General features: G+C 54.0%; 1 protein-coding gene across 3 annotated transcripts in view; it reads right to left on the bottom strand.

The window, feature by feature from the left end:
• PIEZO1 (piezo type mechanosensitive ion channel component 1 (Er blood group)) overlaps positions 1-6,695 on the bottom strand; it is a 59,951-nt gene extending 53,256 nt beyond the window's left edge. For all 3 annotated transcript variants that reach the window (XM_070398636.1, XM_070398637.1, XM_070398638.1), the window contains exon 1: positions 6,346-6,695. In XM_070398636.1, the coding sequence (XP_070254737.1) occupies positions 6,346-6,409 (64 nt within the window). In that variant the 5' untranslated portion in view covers positions 6,410-6,695. The remainder of the gene's footprint in view (positions 1-6,345) is intronic.
• Between the last annotated feature and the right edge of the window lie 12,804 nt (positions 6,696-19,499).

Raw genomic sequence — 19,499 nt, 5'->3', positions numbered from 1 at the left:
GGGCAGGGGGAGTGGGGCAAGGAGAGTTTGGGGAGGGACAGGTCTAGCTGGCACACCTGGACATTGTGGGTCTGAGCTGAGCCGGGAGCCGCCTGGAAGGGGCCTGAGGAAGCATGTCCCGCCCCAGCCTCAGCTCCCAGCACCCAGCTCCTCCCCACCTGGTGGCTCATGGACCTGGGCTGGAGGCATGGCCCCGAGCCCTCGCCTGCTGGCTGGCTCTTAAGCCCATCTCTGCCACCCATTCGCTGGCAAAGGAAACCACAAGAAGTGGCTGAGGTGGCCACGGTCCCTCTTTAGCCTGAACCCAAGGAAGGAGAAGTGGCCTCGGCTATATATACTTACGGAGAAAACAGTGCACAGATAGAAGCCTGGTAAACAGCTGGCCCGTTAGAGGGAACCTAAAAATACTCCCTATAATTATGTTATTAAAACACACCAAAAAATGGACCCACCCCACAGAGCAAAGGCCCCCAGACGGCTGCAGGCAAGCAGGAGGCCACGCACGTCAGCCTGAGGGTGCCCTGGCGTCACCCGGGTGTTGGTCTGGGCCCGGACGCTGCCCCGTTTTGCTCCCAGCCGGCTCTCACCTCCCCCTGATGGGCAGCCTGCCCCAGGACTGACCAAGCTGCCCAGTCTCAGCCTGTGGCTGTTCATCTACAAAATGGGAAGCTCCTGGTCCCATTTCCACCCCCGAGAAACATACAGGAGCAAAAGGGGGCAGCACTGCTGTGATTCCAAAGTCCTGGGAGCAACTCCGCTCCCACGGATGGGGGAGCACAGAGACCATGGTGCCCACCTGGGCAAGACTGAGGGGAAGCCGAGTCCCGGGCCGCAGGCAGCACACAGGCAACGTTTACGCTCTGACAAAAGAGCCGACACGCCAGCACAATGGGTCCTGCAGGGCCCCCAGCACACCGGCCAGGAGCAGGTGAAGGAGAAACAGGCCTAGCGGGTTAAAACAGGAATTCCATTCTATCTGATTTAAAATTTCACTATTATTAAAAGTATTTATCCATTACTTACATAATTAAAACTGAATTAAAAAAATCAAAACCCGGGGGAGGGGATCAAGTCTGGCCCTCACTGTCCACTCGCTTAGCCAGCCCTTCCCCTGTCCACCTCCACCTGGCCACCACCAGAGGCTCTGAGCTTAGAAAAAAACGCCCCCCCTCCCCCACACTCCCACCCATCAGGCCACCCACTTGGCTCCTTCCAGAGACAGAGAGCCTGACCTGGGGGCGCTGCACTGGTCTGGAAGCCTGGAGTTGCCATCCCGCCTGGCTGCCAGCTTCTCTCCCTCCAGCAGACTGGCCTTGCCTGGTGTTCACCTCCCCCCTGCCCTGCCAGCCCCATGCCCAGCCTGCACCTTGTTATGTATGGCACTATTTGGGGACCCTGTCTTATGTGGCAGTAGTTGGGGACTGCACCTTGTGTGGCTAATTTGTTGCACTGTGTTTCTTGCCCATCTGGCTCAGCACACCGCTGCATGCATAAGCCCAGCAAAGGCACTTACAGAACCAAAGCACCAGGAGCTGGGGCACCCAGGAAACTACAGCCTGGTTAGAAATGGAGAAGGATGCCCCCTAGCCCCTCCCACGGTCACCACCATTGGCCTTGAACCAGAACTCGCCCCTGGCTCCTGCCCAGCGCTCAGTCCCTCGAGATCTGGATGAGAACGCTTGAATGGAACCGAGAAAAACTCAGGGAAAGGTCCTATGCGAGCTCACAGGAATCTGCCCACTTGGCATAATGCGTGTTGGCTGAGGGCCGGGCTATGGATACCCAGGGCCTGCCAGAGACCTCACCTCCCCCTTCCTGGGACCTGCCCACTACTGGCTGGGCAGCCTTGTGTGCATGAACCCCAGTGGTGGGCAACTCCTTCCATTCTACTCCTTGGAAGCCCCACCTGGCTGCTGACCACCAGCATGTGGGCCCAGCGTGCTGGCACCTGGGAACACGCTCTAGGGCTCCTGGCCCACCAGGACCGTGCACGGGGGCTGCCCTGCCTCTGCTCACATCCAGAGTCCTGGATACCAAGAGATCAGAGGCCTGGGAGTGGCCTTCAAGTGTTTACTGTCTCGCTTACAGCTGAGGAAACTGAGACACAGAGAGAGAGGGGTAAAGGCCTGGCAAGTTCAGAGCAGGACAGAGGCTTCTATCGCCCACAAACCCCTCCAATCAAGTCAGCGGAGCCTCCCCCATCTGTCCAGTCTCCTCCCCTGCCCCTTCCATTCCCTCCCCTCGCTGTCCTCCCCAGGACCTCCCACCCCTGGGTCTCCCACCCTGGGTCTCCCACAGGTGATATCCTGCCAGCAGGAATGGGACCACCTGCTCCAGGAAGGAAAAGATTTCATCCCCAGCTTCCTCCCTTCCTACCTGTGTGGTCTTGGGTGAGTGAAATAACTTCCCAACCCCAGGTTCCTCACCCAGAAAACAGGCTACACTCACAGGAGTTCCAAGGTCAAGAGTGTAGAGCAGGTGGTCCTGCCCCTCCCCCTCTCCAGGGGACTCAGGGTGAGGGGACAGGAAGCTGGAGGCAGAGCCGCCAGCCACACTGCACCCCTGGAGGGAAAGCTTGAGACAGGCATCCACAAGGTCCACTGCCCGGCAGACATGTGCTGCCTTACCAACTGATTTCAGGATGCTTGGTCCTTACCACGAGGAAGGGCCAAATTACGGTGGCAACCAGAAGGGGGAAATCGCCATTTAAAAGCTTACATCTTTCTAAAACAGATAGCAAAAAAACCCCAACATTTTGTTGAATTCTAAGGAAAAGTGTTTTTCTGAACCAGAGTGGTCAAGAGTGGCTTCCTGTACGAGGAGGCTACCCGGACCCTGGAGGGTGTGGTGGCCCCTCGGGTGGGCTGGCCCCATGTCCCAGCCACCACAGAAAGCAGTGGCTGTGCTCAGAGCAGAGGGAGCCAAGGCCTCTCCTCCTTCTCCATGTTTGAGCACTAAAAGCAAATTCAGTGCCCAGTCAGAACCGGGGAGACACCGCCCAGGAAGCAGCCCCAGGGGCCAGGACCCGAGACTGGGCACTCCTCCCACCTCCAGAGACAATACTTCCTCTGTAGGACCCTTCCTGGCTGGGCCCTGGGCTCTCCGTGGCCTGGCTGCCAGCAGCATCATGGCCTGCAGATGACCACAAGTGACCCATCCTCAGCTCCTGGTAGACCCTGGCGCCTCCCCCAAACACACACACACCTCAGTCTGTCAACCAGAAACCTCAGTCCTCCTGGGGCAGCACAAGGCTGTGTCTCTCCCCCAGGGTCACAGAGGAAAGCAGGACCTGCCCCCAGCTCCACGTCCTCAGTCTGGGTGCTTTCCTTCCTAGTGGCACTGCAGAGCATGGCCTCTGAATGGGACAGGCCTGGGATCTGTGCTGCTCTGAAAGCCAAGCACAGTGTGTCTCCACCCCCCTGCCCCCCGCCCCCCACCGGGGTTACTCGGCAAATGAATTCCCACACCTTGACAAGGCTCCAAGCCCAGGCCTCTCCTTTCTCATTGCGAAGAGAAAAGACCATGTCCTGCCCTCCTCACAGGGGTTTGGGGACAGTGCTAGTGACACTATGAAAAGGAGGAAGTGTCCCATTCTAAATGGTAACACTTCTCAGTGACAATCAATCTGGTACAAGTGACGCCCGTGTGTGTGGTGGGCGTGACTTCGGGGCCGGCAGAAGCCATGCACTGCATTTCCACTTTCACGTAGTCAGTGATACAACGACTGCCTTCTAACCGCCTCCCTTTCTGCTACCAGGTTTGTTTCTGGCTGCCCTGTAAGGTCAAGTCATGAGGTGTGGCCTGTTCTATGGGGATCACACATGTCCTGCCTGACATCTCTCTAGAAGCTTCCAGCGTTGGGTCCTGAACCTCCATGGCTCCAGGGACAAGAGGTGAGCTGCTGAGGCCTCCACCCTTCACTGGGGGACTCGGGGAGCCTATCATGACGAGGAGGCTGGGCTTTTCGGGCAGTAATCCTGCACCACGTGGGGAGTGGAGTGGGGGCGAGGGGCACCCCAGGATGATTCAAACTCTCCCCATGACTGCTGCCTGAGCCAGCACAAGTCTGACTAACATCCTCTGAAGGCCTTACCTAGCACCCACCTCTTACTTCCAAAACTGTAGAAACAGCCATTTCCAGAGCTTGTCAGAGAGGAGGAGCTCAGGAGACAACCGAGCGAACATTCCACCTCCAGCCGGGCAGCCAGCCTTGATACCAGGACAGCCAGGGGCCCCTAGGGACGGGAGCTGCCCACGCCCTGGACAGAGTCTCAGGTATCACCCGCCAGCTCGGCTCAACATCACCCTCCCTCAAAGCTTAAGAAAAAATACTGAAGCCCAAGCCCCACAACCAGGCACAGAAGCAGTGTGGGGTGTGGCCTGGGCATCAGGCCTTTTCAAAAATTAATAGGCTTTATTTGGGGGGCAGTTAGGTTTATAGCAAAACTGAGCAACAAGTATAAAGAATTAGTCCTCAAGCTCCCCAGGTGACTCCACTATGACCCAGGTGGAAACCCTGCACTAGCGCCACCTCCACATCCAGGGACAAGAGACCTCTCCGCGTGGCCACATGAGGAGCCGCCAAGACCCAGAAAAGAAGCCAGGACCCCTGCCTAATCCTTGGTCAACAAACTCCGGGCCCTGGGCCGAACCTGGCTCCACCACTTGTTTTGGCACAGCCCACAGCTAGGAGTGGTTTTTACATTTTTTAATAGTTGGAAAAATATCCGAAGATTTCATGATGTGAAAATATTTACTACCTGGCCACTGCAGGAGAAGTCTGCCGCCCCTGTGCAAGGAGACTCACCACCTAGGGGACACGTGCCCTTCAGGAGGGACCCCACCTCGGCAGGTCTGAGCATCCGATTCTGTCCTTCTCTCCAGGGGCCAGGTCAGAGAGGATACAGGTGCGCTGTGGGCAGGGCAGGTGGGCCTGCACCTTTGAGAAGCTTCCCTGTCCCTCCGACCCCTCACGGCACCAGCTTCTAAGCCGACCTCGAGCTGCGTCTGTCCTGCTTGTCTGTGCCCTCTGCTCACCCTGCACGCTCCCAGGCACACCCCATGCTGTCCTGCACACACAAGGGAGGACTCAAACCCTCCTCTCCGACCTCAGTGTTTTCACCGATTCCTGTCTTGAAAAATTTCCCAAGTTTTACCACCTTTCTCTGCTACAAATCAAAACACAGTCTGTCTAGGTCTAGGAGCCAAAGTGCAGGCTGCTGTGGCTCTCCCACACTCCTGGCCCACGGGGAGCCTGCCCTCACCTATAACAGAAGCTGGCCGAGGCCTACCTGGAGTGAGTTAGGAGGCTCCGGAAAGGCTTTCAGAATAAAAACACCCCATCCACCATGGCTTGACATATTTCCACCCAACAGCCAGACGTTTGCACCCAATGCAAACCTTCCCATGGCTCCGTAAATTAATTTAATCAGAGTGCTTCCAGCTCACACCCAGCAGACAGCCCACGTGGAGGGAGCTGGGGGCAGCGTGAAGGATGGAATGAGCTCCTGGGCACTCTGCCCAGGGCACAGGGGGCAGGGGGGGCGGAAGGAGAGGCCTGACAGCACGAAGCACAGGATGAGCTTCCGGAAGAGGCGACACTAGTGCCAGGGTTGGGGATCCTGTGCTCGGATAGTAGGGCCAGAGCCTCCTGAGGGTATTCGCTCCCATAGCCCAGGGCCGCACTAGAGAGCGCGCGCGGAGTGAGCCAGGGCATAGAAGAGAAGCGAAGAGCAGGGAGGAACCCGAACTACTTTTTCCAAAGCCTGGGCCTAAGCTCGGCCGGCAGGGCGTGGGGACTGGCAGGGAAGAGTGGGGGGCCGCGCCCAGGGCACAGACGTTAGTTCTGCTCCGGAGGCTCCAGATTAAACAGCTCCAGGCAGGAAGCCCGCCTTCTCCCACATTGGGCAGGAAGTCATGATGCAAGTTTGCGTGTACTTTTTTTTTCAAACATGAAATAGAGATTTGTGCCCCCCTCACAGGCTCTCCAGCCCGTCCCATGGGAGCAACAATCCCCTTGGGTGGGGGGGCGCTCCCTGATGCCCGGGCGGGGGAACCAACCGCACTCTCCCGGGGCGCTCGCGGGGCTGCCCCGTGGCCACCCCGCTGCCATCCTCCCGGCCCGGCGCTCCGACGGGCCCCCTGCGAGACGGCCCGCGCCGCCCCGGCCGCCCCGGCGCTCTCATGCTTCTGGAATGCGGGCGCCGAGGGCCGCGCGTCCAGGGCAATCTCCGCGCCGCCCGCGCACAGCCCCCGCCCGCCGGCCTCGCTCGCGGCGGGGCTGGGAAGGGGAGCGCGGGACGTAGCCGGTCTCCGCTCCGAGCTCTCCGCGCCCGCCCCACTCACCGGCCAGGAGCGCCAAGGGCAGCAGCAGCCAGTAGAGCACGGCGCCGACCACGTGCCGCTCCATGCCCGGGGGACCCGCGAGCCGGGCCCCGGGTCGCTGGGCCGCCGAGGCGCTAAGGGGCGGCGCGGGGCATCCGCGTTTGGCACGCCATGGTGCACCGGGCGGGTCGCCTCACGTGCCGCGCCTCGCGGCCGGGACCCCAGGCTTGTCGGCAGGGACCCGAGCGCCTCCGCACACTCCTCCTCGGTCCGGGGCCCGCGTCCACTCCCGGGATAGCCCTGCCGGGCGGCGAGCGCAACGCGCGGCTCCCCGCGGCTCGCGGAGGCTCAGCAGGGGCGGACGGCGCTTGGCGGCTGCCTCCCGCCCTCCCTCGCCACCCGCGGGCCTTTATAAGCTCTGCCCCCGCCCGCCCTCCCTCCTGCCCGCCCTCCGCAGCGTGCCCGCCTCCGCGCTGCCTCGACGGCCAGGCGCGCCGGCACCCCTCCTGCCCCACGCGCCCGCGCAACCCGCCAGCCCTCTGGCTGGGACTGGCGAGCGAGACCCTCACTCCCATGGCCTTGGCGCTACCTCGGGGTGCACGTGGGCGCGGGCAGGGGGCGCTTCTCCCCCGCAGACCTGGCCTGAGCGCTAAAGAAAGGCTCCCTAGTACCTGGCTTCCTGGGCAACACCCCACGCGCAACGGCGCCCCGCGTGGCCGGAGCGACTTTCCCTTTGCTGCCACGGACCTGAGGACGCAGCGCCCCCTGGGGACCGTGTGCCGGCTGGGAGCCCCAGCCCAGAGGAGCAGCTGGGGCCGCTGCCAGCCGCCACCACCAGCGTTGCAATAGGCGGTAGTGGTAACAGCTAGACCACCCGCCGAGGCCTGCTGTCCCCTGGGGTGGGCAGGCCAGCGTCTGCGTCCAGGACGTGCTGAGCATTTCACCCAGGCACCTCCGTTTGGCGTTTGCCACGCTGAGGTGGCTGGGGAAGGAGAAGCAGGAAGGCCCCACAGTGTCGGAGGCAGAGCCCTGGGGGCATGGCTGGACTCTGCCCAGGCTCCCATCTGGCAGCCTGAGGGAGTAAGAAGGCTAGGGAGTGTGGTGGGGACAGGGAACGCCTGCAGCCAGCACTGACCCAGGCCAGCCAGAGCACAGGACCAGACCTTCCAACTCTTAAAAAGCCAAAAAGGCGGACCTTCGTGAAGTCTGGATTTACATGCTGACTGGCTTTCTCCACACCTCTTCTGCTTCTTCCTGTCTCATTCCCAGCTGGAGTCATGTCTGACCCTGGACTTTTCCCAGCCCTCTGAGACTCGTAGCCTCAGGCTTTCTCTTCAAGGTCAGAGAACAAAGGAGGCGGGGACATTGGGTCCAGCTGATTGAGAGTCCCAGACCTCCCCACCCCCTTACAAATGTGCCTGTTCCACCCTCAAGGAAAGGCCTGGACCTGGCTGCCTGGGGCCCCTTGGCAGGGCTGGGGCCAGGGTCTCCGAGTAACGTCAACATCAACAGATGTGACCAGAAGGCCAGCCCCACTCTCTGCCCCTCGGGTACATCTGTGAAATAGGGCGGTGGTCCTGAGCTTTGGAGTTGTGACGATTTAAGTGGAGACCATGTCAAAGTAGACGTGAACAACATGTTTCTGGTAAGGGATCACCATCATCCCCTGGGTTATCTATCCCCCGTTATCATTCTTAAGCTGGGAGGGGAGGTCAGGGATAAAGAGAAAGGCCAGCAGTGGAAATAGGCAGGACAGACACTGCATCGGGACTAAGATGACCCCTAATCCTCCACTGTCTGGCCTGCCCTTGGTGATCACTGGGGCGGCCTGGAGGCTCCCCTCTCAGGACACTGATGCCCTCTAGCGCAGGGCCTTGAAGGGATAGGAGACAATCTTGTTTACACAAAAGGGTTAAGCAAGTTTAAAAACCACTCCGTTAAGCTAAGTCCCTCTACAGCCTAGAGCAGCCATGGGCAAACTACGGCCTGCTGGCCGGATCCGGCCTGTTTGAAATGAATAAAACTAAAAAAAAAAAAAGACCGTATCCTTTTATGTAATGATGTTTACTTTGAATTTATATTAGTTCACACAAACACTCCATCCATGCTTTTGTTCCGGCCCTCCGGTCCAGTTTAAGAACCCATTGTGGCCCTCGAGTCAAAAAGTTTGCCCACCCCTGGTCTAAAACCTTACAAGAAAACCTTACAAGAAAACCTTACAAGAAAACCTTACAAGAAAACCTTACAAGAATGGTTTTAGACCAGGGGTGGGCAAACTTTTTGACTCGAGGGCCACAATGGGTTCTTAAACTGGACCGGAGGGCCGGAACAAAAGCATGGATGGAGTGTTTGTGTGAACTAATATAAATTCAAAGTAAACATCATTACATAAAAGGGTCCGGTCTTTTTTTTTTTAGTTTTATTCATTTCAAATGGGCCGGATCCGGCCCGCGGGCCGTAGTTTGCCCACGGCTGTTTTAGACCCTTTCCCAAGAGCATGGTCTGTGAGGGAAGCAGGAGGACACAGGGATGAGGAAGAGGGAAGAGGGCCCAGAGGGGCAGGTCCAGAGTCCCCAGACCTATCAGCAGTGTTGGAGACCCGGCTCACAGAGCTTCCTGCTCTTGGGGTCCAGCATAGTTGCTCCAAAGAAAGGGGGAACCTCAGAACTTGCCCTGCAGGTGTGCTCACAAGGGAACAGACATAGGTGTCCAAGGATGTGAGTAGTAAAAGACTGGGAAGCAAAGAAATTATAGTGTCGCCTGCAGTGGAGTAGTGCCCATGGGTTGCAGAGATCCAAGCAACTCTCTGTGTACCATATGGAACAATCTCTAAGACAGTATTGCAACTGGAGTGTTCATCTCTAAGATACAATGTTACAGCTGGAAACAAGCCGCAGAGTAACACCCAGGCCTGCTGGACACTGTATCTCTGGGAGGGCATACAGGACGCAGGGCTGGCGCTGTGCTACCTGGGTGGGAGGGACTCATAATGGCCGGTGACACACTCTTTGGGGCTATTTTGATTGTTTGCTCTGTACACGTATCACCTAGTTATAAAATAAATTTAAAATGAGCACAGCAGCCCGGCCAGCGTGGCTCAGTGGTTGAGCGTCAACCATGAACCAGGAGGTCACAGTTCAACTCCTGGTCAGGGCACATGCCTGGTTCGACTCCTGGTTCTGTCCCCAGGGTGGGGCGTGCAAGAGGCAGCTGATCAATGATTCTCTCTCATTATTGATGTTTCTATCTCTCTCTCCTTCTCCCTTCCTCTCTGAAATCAATAAAGAAAAAATAAAATAAGTACAGCAGAGATAGATTCTCAGAAAAGGGCTTCCCAACCTGCCCACTTGCCAGGCAGGGGGCAGCAGGGGGCCCTGCCTGCCCTGCAGCCCTGGTGGGGGTCAGTAACTTGGTTCCTAGGTCGGTGCTCTACCACTGAGCCTCACTGGCTGGCCGGGCAGTAACTTGCGTTCTAATCCTTTGCAGATGAGAACACAAAAGAGGGGGTAAGAGGGGGAGGCGTGAAGTCATTTGCCAAAGGATAAGCCAGGCCTCCAGGGTAGCTTTCCCGACTCCAAAGCCATTTTTCTCCCACCACCCACAGTCGGGGTCCTCCCACATTGTAGCTGTTTATTAAAATAGGTATTTAGTTTTGGAGAGCAAGAGCGGTCAGGTCCCAACAGAGAGCAAGAAAGGGCCATGGCAAGAGTGTCATCACAGGGGACCTTATCACTCAGGTTTAACGTTGTCCCCAAGGATAATATAGTCATTACTGTCTATGCTTACAAATTAATTGTAAGTGGAAACAACCCATTAACAGATGAATGGATAAACAAAATGTAGTCCATCCATACAACGGAGTATTATTCAGCCATAAAAAGAAATGAAGCTGATACACGCTACGACATGAATGAACCTTAAAAATAGGATACTCAGCCCTGGCCGGTGTGGCTCAGTTGGTGGAGCGTCTCATACACCAGAAGGTTGTGGGTTCGATTTCTGGTCAGGGCACATACCCGGGCTTTGGGTTTGATCCCCGGTCGAGGTGTCTGCAGAAAGCAGCCAGACAATGTCTGTTGTCTCTCGTCTCTCTCTCTCTCTCTCTCTCTCTCAAATCAATAAAAAAAATTTTTTAAATCATAATGTTCAACAAAAGAAGCTAGTCACAGACAAGTATTATGCAATTCTATTAAAAAAAATCTAGAAGAGGAAATTGTATTGAAACAGAAAGGCAATGAGAGATTACCAGGGGCTGAGCGGAGGAGGGATTGGGCAGTTATTAATTCATGGGGACAGAGTTTCTGTTTGGGATGATGAGAAAGTTCAGGAAATAGTGGTGGTGGTTACACAACAATGTGAACACACTTAATGCCACTTTTGTTTCCCCAAGTACACTCCTTTTGAGTTACCTCAGCCGCTTTTCCTGGAAACAAAGAACAAGATAGATCCAGTGGAGAATGAACACACATCCTGTTCCATTTGCCAGAGGGTCCCAAGGTTTTCCTAAGGGGCACACCCCCCATGGGCACAGAACTGGCCTTGAGTGACTGTCCCCTCACATCCATCTGCCCACCTGGAATCGGCCTGTTGACCTGCTTCCTTGCTGCTCAAAGGCCCAGCATCCAGCTCTGTCTGCTCAGGACAAGTGGCACCTGGCTCTGCCCACGGCCCAGCGCGGGTCTGGAACCCACCTGCTGGCCTCACTGGCCGTTTGGGTTGGAAGGTTAGAAGGTGGAACCAACCACACAGAAACATGCCAACGGGTGCCTTTCACAAATGGAGACCAAGAACCAAGCCATGCCTGCTGTGGATGAAAGGGGCCACATGCTGACCTGACAAGCTCAGGGGAGGCCTGCAGGCGGTCTTGCAAACTCAGAGACCTAAAGTAACCACAAAGGATGGTCTGAAATTAAACTTTAACTTAAAGCAGTTATGGTGGGCAGTTACGTCCTAGTACAGTGCGGCCTTGACTTACGAGTGTCCCGACTAACAAGTTTTTCGAGATACGAGGCGTCTCTCGGCCGATTTTTCGCTTTGAGTTGCGAGCTAAAATTCGGGTTACGAGCCAGCTTCAGATACCCCACCGCTAGTTGGCGCAGCGAACGTCACAGTGAACGCCACAACATCAGCTCAGCATCACGTGTCTCACTCGTTCACTTTAATGATTTGACATACGAGTAATTTGAGTTACGAGCTCCATCACGGAACAAATTAAACTCGTAAGTCAAAGCCCCACTGTATCTTCACTGACAAGATCAACTTTGATCCTTACTGAGCCCATTTGCCTTTTTGCCTCTAAGATAACATACCCTTGAAATGTCTGGGTAACTTGTAACTTCCCTTTTTCTGGAGCCCCTGGGGCACAACCAAATGTGCTGGGCGCCAGGACAGATACTACTAATTCCTTCATTATCATGTTAATTGATCCTGCACCCACCTAAGTATGTGTCCATCATTTTACTTTTTATCCAATCCCAGGGGTTTCCCTGCTTTGCTTTATCCCTCCTCCTTAATCTATCACCAATGAATTTCATGTAACCCACCTACGTCCCTCCTATGATTGCAAATGTATAAATACAAATATAACCCTGCCATTCTCTGGAGCACTATCTCAATTTGTTGAGGTTCTGCTTCCCAGCATATGTCGACAGTTTGGCTCAAATAAACTCACAAAAATTCTTTACAGGTTTCAATGGTTTTGTTTTTTTTAAAATATATATTTTATTGATTTTTTACAGAGAGGAAGGGAGAAGGATAGAGAGTTAGAAACATCTATGAGAGAGAAACATCGATCAGCCGCCTCCCGCATACCTCCTACTGGGGATGTGCCCACAACCAAGGTACATGCCCTTGACCTGAATCGAACCCGGGGCCCTTCAGTCCGCAGGCCGACGCTCTATCCACTGAGCCAAACCGGTCACGGCTCAATGGTTTTTTTTTATGTTAACACCGCCAAGGAAGCTGCGGTGAGGTGGCCGGATGAATAACTGGCGTCTTCCAAGTAGAAATATGTCGGGGTGGCCCTGCCCCCATCTTGGCAGTAAAACTGAAGTCCAGCTGGATGGGATGATGGAAGGGACAAGGCCAAAGTCAAGTGGAGGCTGACAACCCAAATCTGACCAGCAGACACTGCCTGGATCTGCAGTGATCAACCTGACCGTGTCCTGTGTCGCCTGGCACCAGTGAGGGGCGTCAGGGAGGGAACACATACAACTAAGACAGGGCTCTGCCCGCCCCATAGCCTGGCCCACACCAGCATCTGGGGCCTCCCCGCTCTGCCTGGGATGGCTCAGAGGGATAGCTGTCCCAGCGGCATTGGGACAGGGCAAGGCTGAGGGGGTGGCATGGAGCAGCAGAGAGCAAAGCCAGGTGGGTTGAGAGAGTGTCCTGAAGCAGACCATGGCCTTCCCCTGTGCAATGGGATCATTTCCACCATTCGGACGGTTTTGGGGGTGGGGGGGCGGGGCTGTAAAAATGTCTACCCTCAGCACTTGCACAAGCAGGGAATGCAGGGGTGGAAGCCTGGAGAGATTCCTTGTCTGGCAGGAGTGGGAGTCCCTCTGGCTCAGCCCTCCTAGGGTGGCCTGGGCTCTGCTCCTCCCCAAGGCCAGGGCCCAGGCCAGACGTGAAAAGACTTGAGAGTGAGATAGGCCATCACCCCATCTTCCATTAGGGTCTGGGGTCAGGGTCAAAGGTCACCAGTGGTTTTACAGAAAACAAATAAGACTGAACGATGTTTGTCCCATGAAGAAACTGCGCTCAGGGAAGGGAAGGGCCCAGCTCACCGACAGTCTACAGCCAAACTGCCCACCCTCTGCCAGATCCCGGGGATGTGGAGAGAGGGCTCAGGCTGGGAGGCCCTACAACAGCGAGGTCCAGGCTGTGCAAAGGATTAATTTCTTCCAGGGCCCACTCTCCCATGTCTCGCTAGGTGCTTAGCAGGTAGGTGGGAAGAAGAGTATTTCTCAACAGCAGAGAGGCTGGCCTGATTTTTTTAAAATTTATTTATTTATTTATTTTTAAAATATATTTTATTGATTTTTTACAGAGAGAAAGGGAGAGGGATAGAGAGTTAGAAACATCGATGAGAGAGAAGCATCGATCAGCTGCCTCCTGCACACCCCCTACTGGGGATGTGACCGCAACCAAGGTACATGCCCTTGACCGGAATCGAACCTGGGACCCTTCAGTCCATAGTCCAACGCTCTATCCAGTGAGCCAAACCAGCTAGGGCTATTTTTAAATTAAATCTTTATTGTTGAAAGTATTACGTATGTCCCCTTTTTTCTCCATTGACCCCTTCTAGCCCATCCCATCCCCCACCCCAGGCCCTCACCACCCCATTGTCTGTGTCCATGGGTTATGCATATGCATACAAGGTCTTTGGTGGATTACTTCCCATCCACCCACCCTCTCCCACCTTCTGTCTGAGTTTCTGCACTTTGGTCCATGCTTCCATGTCTCTGGATCCACTCCATTCATCAGTTTATATTATTAGATTTCACATGAGACTTTCTCTGACTTATTTCACTTAGCATGATACTCTCCAGGTCCCCCCATGCTGTCTCAAAGGGTAAGAGATCCTTATTTTTTACTGCTGCATAGTATCCCATGGTGTAAATGTACTGTTATGCCCAGATTTCAAGATCCCCAACAGACCAACAGGGAGCCAGCCAAGTCCGATGCAAAAGCAAAGAGTCCTTTATTATTATTACAGACCCGGGTCTGGCTCCCAGCCTCTTCCGACGCAACGGCAAGAGGGGAGAGGCCGCCGTGAGAAAAAACAGGGTTTTAATAGGGGGTGGAGTGAAGGAAGGAGACCTGACTGTGGGCCCTGCTGATTGGCCAGGCGCAAGCCGGGTCTTGTTACATAGGATGCGGTAATTTTTATGGCGCGCACATCCCTCGACTGTCATTGGTTAGTTTAAAGAAATCCCGGGCGTGGCCAGCAGAGGCCTGGGCTTCTGCGAAGAAGGTCTGAGCACATGGCTACTGCCCCAACATGGAGGATACGGGGCAAGATGGAGGGCATAGCCCTCACCCTTTCAGTACCACAGCTTTTTTATCCACTCATTTACTGATGGGCACTTGGGCTGTTTCCAGATCTTAGCTATTGTAAATTGTGCTGCTATGAACATAGGGGTGCATATATTCTTTCTGATTGGTGTTTCGGGTTTCTTAGGATATATTCCTACAAGTGGGATCACTGGGTCAAATGGCAGTTCCATATTTAATTTTTGAGGAAACTCCATACTGTTTTCCATAGTGGCTGCACCAGTCTGCATTCCCACCAGCAGTGCACTAGGGTTGCCTTTTCTCCACATCCTCGCCAGCACTTGTCATTTGTTGATTTGTTGATGGTAGCCATTCTGACAGGTGTGAGGTGATACCGCATTGTCATTTTAATTTGCATCTCTCTGATGATCAGTGACTTTGAGCATTTTTTCATATGTCTTGGCCATCTGTATGTCCACTTTGGAGAAGTGTCTATTTAGGTCCTTTGTCCATTTTTTAATGGGATTGTCTTCCTTTTGTTAAGTTATATGAGTTCCTTACATATTTTGGATATTAACCCTTTATCAGATGTATCATTGCCAACTATGTTCTCCCATACAGTGGGCTCCCTTTTCGTTTTATTGGTTTCTTTTGCTGTGCCAAAGCTTTTTATTTTGATGTAGTCCCATTTGTTTTATTTCTCCTTAGTTTCCTATGCCTTAGGAGATGTAGCCATAAACATATTGCTATGAGAGATGTCTGAGATTTTGCTGCTTATGGTTTCTTATATGAGTTTTATGGTTTCATTACTTGCATTTAAGTCTTTTATCCATTTTGAGTTTTTTTCTTGTGTATGGTGTAAGTTGGTGGTCTAGTTTCATTATTTTGCATGTATCTGTCGAGTTTTCCCAACACCATTTATTGAAGAGATTGTCTTGACTCCATTGTATGCTCTTACCTCCTTTGTCAAATAATTGAGTGTAATGGCTTGGGTCCATTTCTGAGGTCTCTGTTCTGGTCCATTGATCTATATGCCTATTCTTGTGCCAGTACCAGGCTGTTTTGATCACAGTGGCTTTGTAGTATAGCTTGGTATCTAGTATTGCGATTCCTCCAACTTAGTTCTTTCTCAAGATTGCCTCGGCTATTTGGGGTCTTTTATGGTTCCATATAAATTTTTGGAGTATTTGTTCTAGATCTGTGAAATATGCTGTAGGTATTTTATTTTATTTATTGATTTCAGAGAGGAAGGGAAAGGGAGAGAGATAGAAACATCAATGATGAGAGAGAATAATCAATTGGCTGCCTCCTGCATGTCCCATGTGCTCTGACTGGGAATTGAACTGATCTCCTGGTTCATATATCAACGCTCAACCATTGAGCCACGCTGGCTGGGCTGCTGTTGGTATTTTAATAGGGTTTGCATTAAATCTGTAGATTTCTTTGGGTAGTATGGACATTTTAATGATGTTAATTCTACCAATCCATGCACACGGTATATTTCTCTACTTGTTTATACTTTCTGTATCTTTTTTTTTCAATGTCCTGTAGTTTTCCGAGAAGTCTTTTACCTCCTTAGTTAAGTTTATTCCTCAGTATCTTAATTTTTTTGTTGTAATGGTAAATGGGATTATTTGTTCAGTTTCTCTTTCTGAGAATTCATCATTGGTGTATAAAAATGCTATCAATTTCTGGGTGTTAATTGTGTATCCTGCTACATTGGAGGCTGGCCCAATTTCTAATGCTCTTCTTCACCCTGGTCCTGGTGGGAACTCTGAAATCTCACTGCCCCTAGCAACAAACACCCTTATGGAATACACCATGGAAAACCCAGATGGGCAGTTCCTCCCCACCCCCGGCAGAGCAGCAGATGGGCTAGTTGAGGGCAGAGCAGCCTCAGCTACCATGCTTTCCCCAGGACAAGGCAGGCATCATCAGGTTGAGGCTGGGTGGGGGTTTGGAGGTTCAGAGGCCCGCCTGTCAAAGGCCTGCCCATTCTCCAGCCTTCCGTGGGTGCTGCTGGCCTCCTCTGGCCTTGCTGACCGACTCAGCCACCCTCAAACTGGGGACACCTGGTCAGAGCTGAGAAAGAAATGCCCTTGGACCTGGTCCTCTCCCTGCCCACCTCCTGGGTTTGGACTGGCTGGGTCAGCTTGAGGGCACACCTTCTTCCTGTGCAGGAAGCTCCCTGATGGAGTTTTGTCTTTTTTAATATTTTTATTGCTTTCAGAGAGGGAGAGTGAGATAGAAACATCAATAACGAGAGAGTTCGCTGATCGGCTGCCTCCTGCATCCCCCCCCCCCCCCCACACACACACACACTGGGGCTTGAGCCTGCAACCTGGGTATGTACCCTGACCAGGAATCGAACCATGACCTCCTGGTTCATAGATCGATGCTCAACCACTGAACCACACCGGCCGGGCCCTGGTGGAGGTTTTAACGGAAGGACCTTGTGCCCTCCAGCCCAAGCACTTTTCAGGTTCCCACTGGTTGCCTGTCCTAACCCTTTAGTCCTACTGCTGCTCTCTACCACCACTGGCAAAGTGTTGGCCACTGGTCCCTGGTGGTGGTCCTGCTGATGAAGTCACCTGCTTGCTCACTCAGGCTCAGGGAAAGGAAAGCACCCCCTGGCCAGTCACAAGTGGACAGTGGACAGAGGCCCAGCTCTGGGGAGCAGAGCTCTGGCTGAGAAAGAGCAGGTGGAAGAGTGACTTCCTGGGCCTAGTGGCTCTAACTAGGGCAGAGGAGGGAGACAGGAAGCCCTGAGCATCAGGGCACCAGGCATCTAGCCACCTCACTCCTCTCCTCAGGGTCTTTGACAGCCTGATCACCCCCAGGGTCTTGGCGTCCTGTTCCTGTGCTGTGGCCACCAGCCATGTTGCTTCATCGCCCCTGCACCAGTGCCAACCACACAGGGCTGCTGGGATCCCCCAGGTGACCCACTCTGTCACACTCCCTACCCAGCAAACTCCTCCGCATTCTTCTGGGACACCTCAGGAGGCTCTCCTCTGCCAGCCCTTCTGATCACCCACATGGTGGCCTCTCTGCAGCAGCCCTGACCTCTCAGGGTGTGGTTACCTGCAGCCATGAGACTGGGGCTTCCTGGGGCTCTGCTTCAGGTGAGCTGCATCTCCAGGGCCAGCAAAGCACCTGCAGAAGAAGGGCCGTCCAGATGTCCAGATGGGTGTGAGGTCAGTGCCTTTATCAGATGCCATTGCAGAGGGCTGACCACTGACAGCAGCCGCCAAGCAACCAGCTCAATGTGGCAATAGACAATAAAGTCACACAGGTCCCGACCCTGATGGTGCGCCTCCAGTGCACCCTCCTGCCCCACCTTCTGTCCAGAGTCTGTGACCCTCGACCCTGTCTGTGCCCACACATGTACAATACAGAAGGGGAGCAAAGCTGACCTTTGATCCATGGAAGCCGGTGCATAAACTCTTCTTTCTCCTCTGAACAGTCCTTAAATGTGATTCACTGAACTTTGGGGCGGGAGTCAGGGGGGGCGGGGGGGGGGAGGGTTATGTGCCAATGAGACACCAACTTCATGTTCAGACACGTCTTCCACTGGCTCTCTCAGCCTGCCTTGCTCCCTTAGCCCCTCATGAGCCCCCCGCAGTGCTGCCCTAGGGAATCCCCATACCAGGCGTTGCCTGGGGCTCTGCTCTCGGGTAAAGAGAGTCCCCCACCAAGAACACACGCATGTGTGATTTCCAGGGCAGTCCCAGCAGCAGGTGGTCTGAGGATGGGGCAGACCCAACAGCTGGGAGCCCTGGCCCCACCCCCACATGAGGGCAGGGCTTCCCACAGACACACTGACCACTCACTCACTAGGAAGGAGCTCCTCTGTGGTTCGTCTGAGCCTCCCGCCCTAATTTACTGGCCTCAGCACCCAGCTAGTCTTTACTATGGCAGAGTCATGGGGAAACCTGGAGTAATCTATGCAACGAAGCAACAGGTGCCTGCAAGCTGAGTGACCCCTTACAACTTCAGCGATGTGGCCGTGGGACCTAACTGCACAGGTGAAGTTTACTGAGAAAGCGCCCTGGTCCTCTTACGAAAGAAGACAACCCAGGCCTCCCCAATACAGGACCAATAGCTATTTGAATTATCCTTTACAATGAGAAGCCTCAAGCAGGGGCACAGCTGAGTGGTGTTATCTACACAGGTCATCGCCTTCATCCTTCCCTCTAAGTCAGTGGTTCTCAACCTTGGCTGCACATTAGAATCACCTGGGAATCTTTTTAAAATCCTGATTTCTGGGCCCTCGCCGGTTTGGCTCAGTGGATAGAGCGTCGGTCTGTGGACTGAAGGGTCCCAGGTTCAATTCTGGTCAGGGGCATGTACCTTGGTTGTGGCAAATCCCTAGTAGGGGGTGTGCAGGAGGCAGCTGATCGATGTTTCTCTCTCATCGATGTTTCTACCTCTCTATCCCTCTCCCTTCCTCTCTGGAAAAAAATTAATAAATTATATATTTTTTAAAATCCTGATTTCTGGGCCCCATCCTCTGGAAATTCTGTTTCTTTGTTACTAATGTTGTGGCCCCACCCCATAACAAAGAAACAGAATTTCCGGAGGATGAGGCCTAGAAATCAGGATTTTAAAAAGATTCCCAGGTGATTCTAATGTGCAGCCAAGGTTGAGAACCGCTGCTTTAGGTGCACCCAGCACCCAGGTGCTCTGTGGGCTCAAGGAGCACAGGGGAGTTTCACAACCCCTCTCACATATCTCCCCACAGCGCTTAGCAACCAGCATGCAAAAGAATCCCTCCCAGACATCTGCCCTCCTCCCTCCCCACCAGTCTTAAGAGGAAGTTCAAACCTCTCTGTGGTCTGGTGACCGTTCTTGTTCTTCCCCAGCCACACAGTTATGCTGTCCCTTCACCTTCCAAAGCTCCAGGGTCTGGCCTTTTGCCTCCTGTACAGACACATCAGGCTCTGCCACATGTTAGGAGCTCATTGAACACTGCTGGATGGATGATGGGCTCCTGATCACTGAAGTAACCTCACTCTGCCAGGCCATGAGATCGCAGGACGCAGAACACATCTGACCCACGCTGCACGTGAGTGGCTGGTGGCTGGGCCTTCAAAGTCATTAAATGAGGGACACTTACAGGTCCCTCAAGAGTAGTCCATGGGCCTTGGCAACAGTCAGTGAGGGCTGCCTTCAGAAGGACA

Source organism: Myotis yumanensis, unplaced genomic scaffold (assembly GCF_028538775.1).
Source record: "Myotis yumanensis isolate MYYU_CA2020_CCGP unplaced genomic scaffold, mMyoYum1.0.hap1 SCAF_18, whole genome shotgun sequence".
NCBI classification, from domain to species: domain Eukaryota; kingdom Metazoa; phylum Chordata; class Mammalia; order Chiroptera; family Vespertilionidae; genus Myotis; species Myotis yumanensis.
The sequence above is the reverse complement of the archived record's forward strand: the minus strand, read 5'-3'. Positions and strand labels throughout refer to the sequence as shown.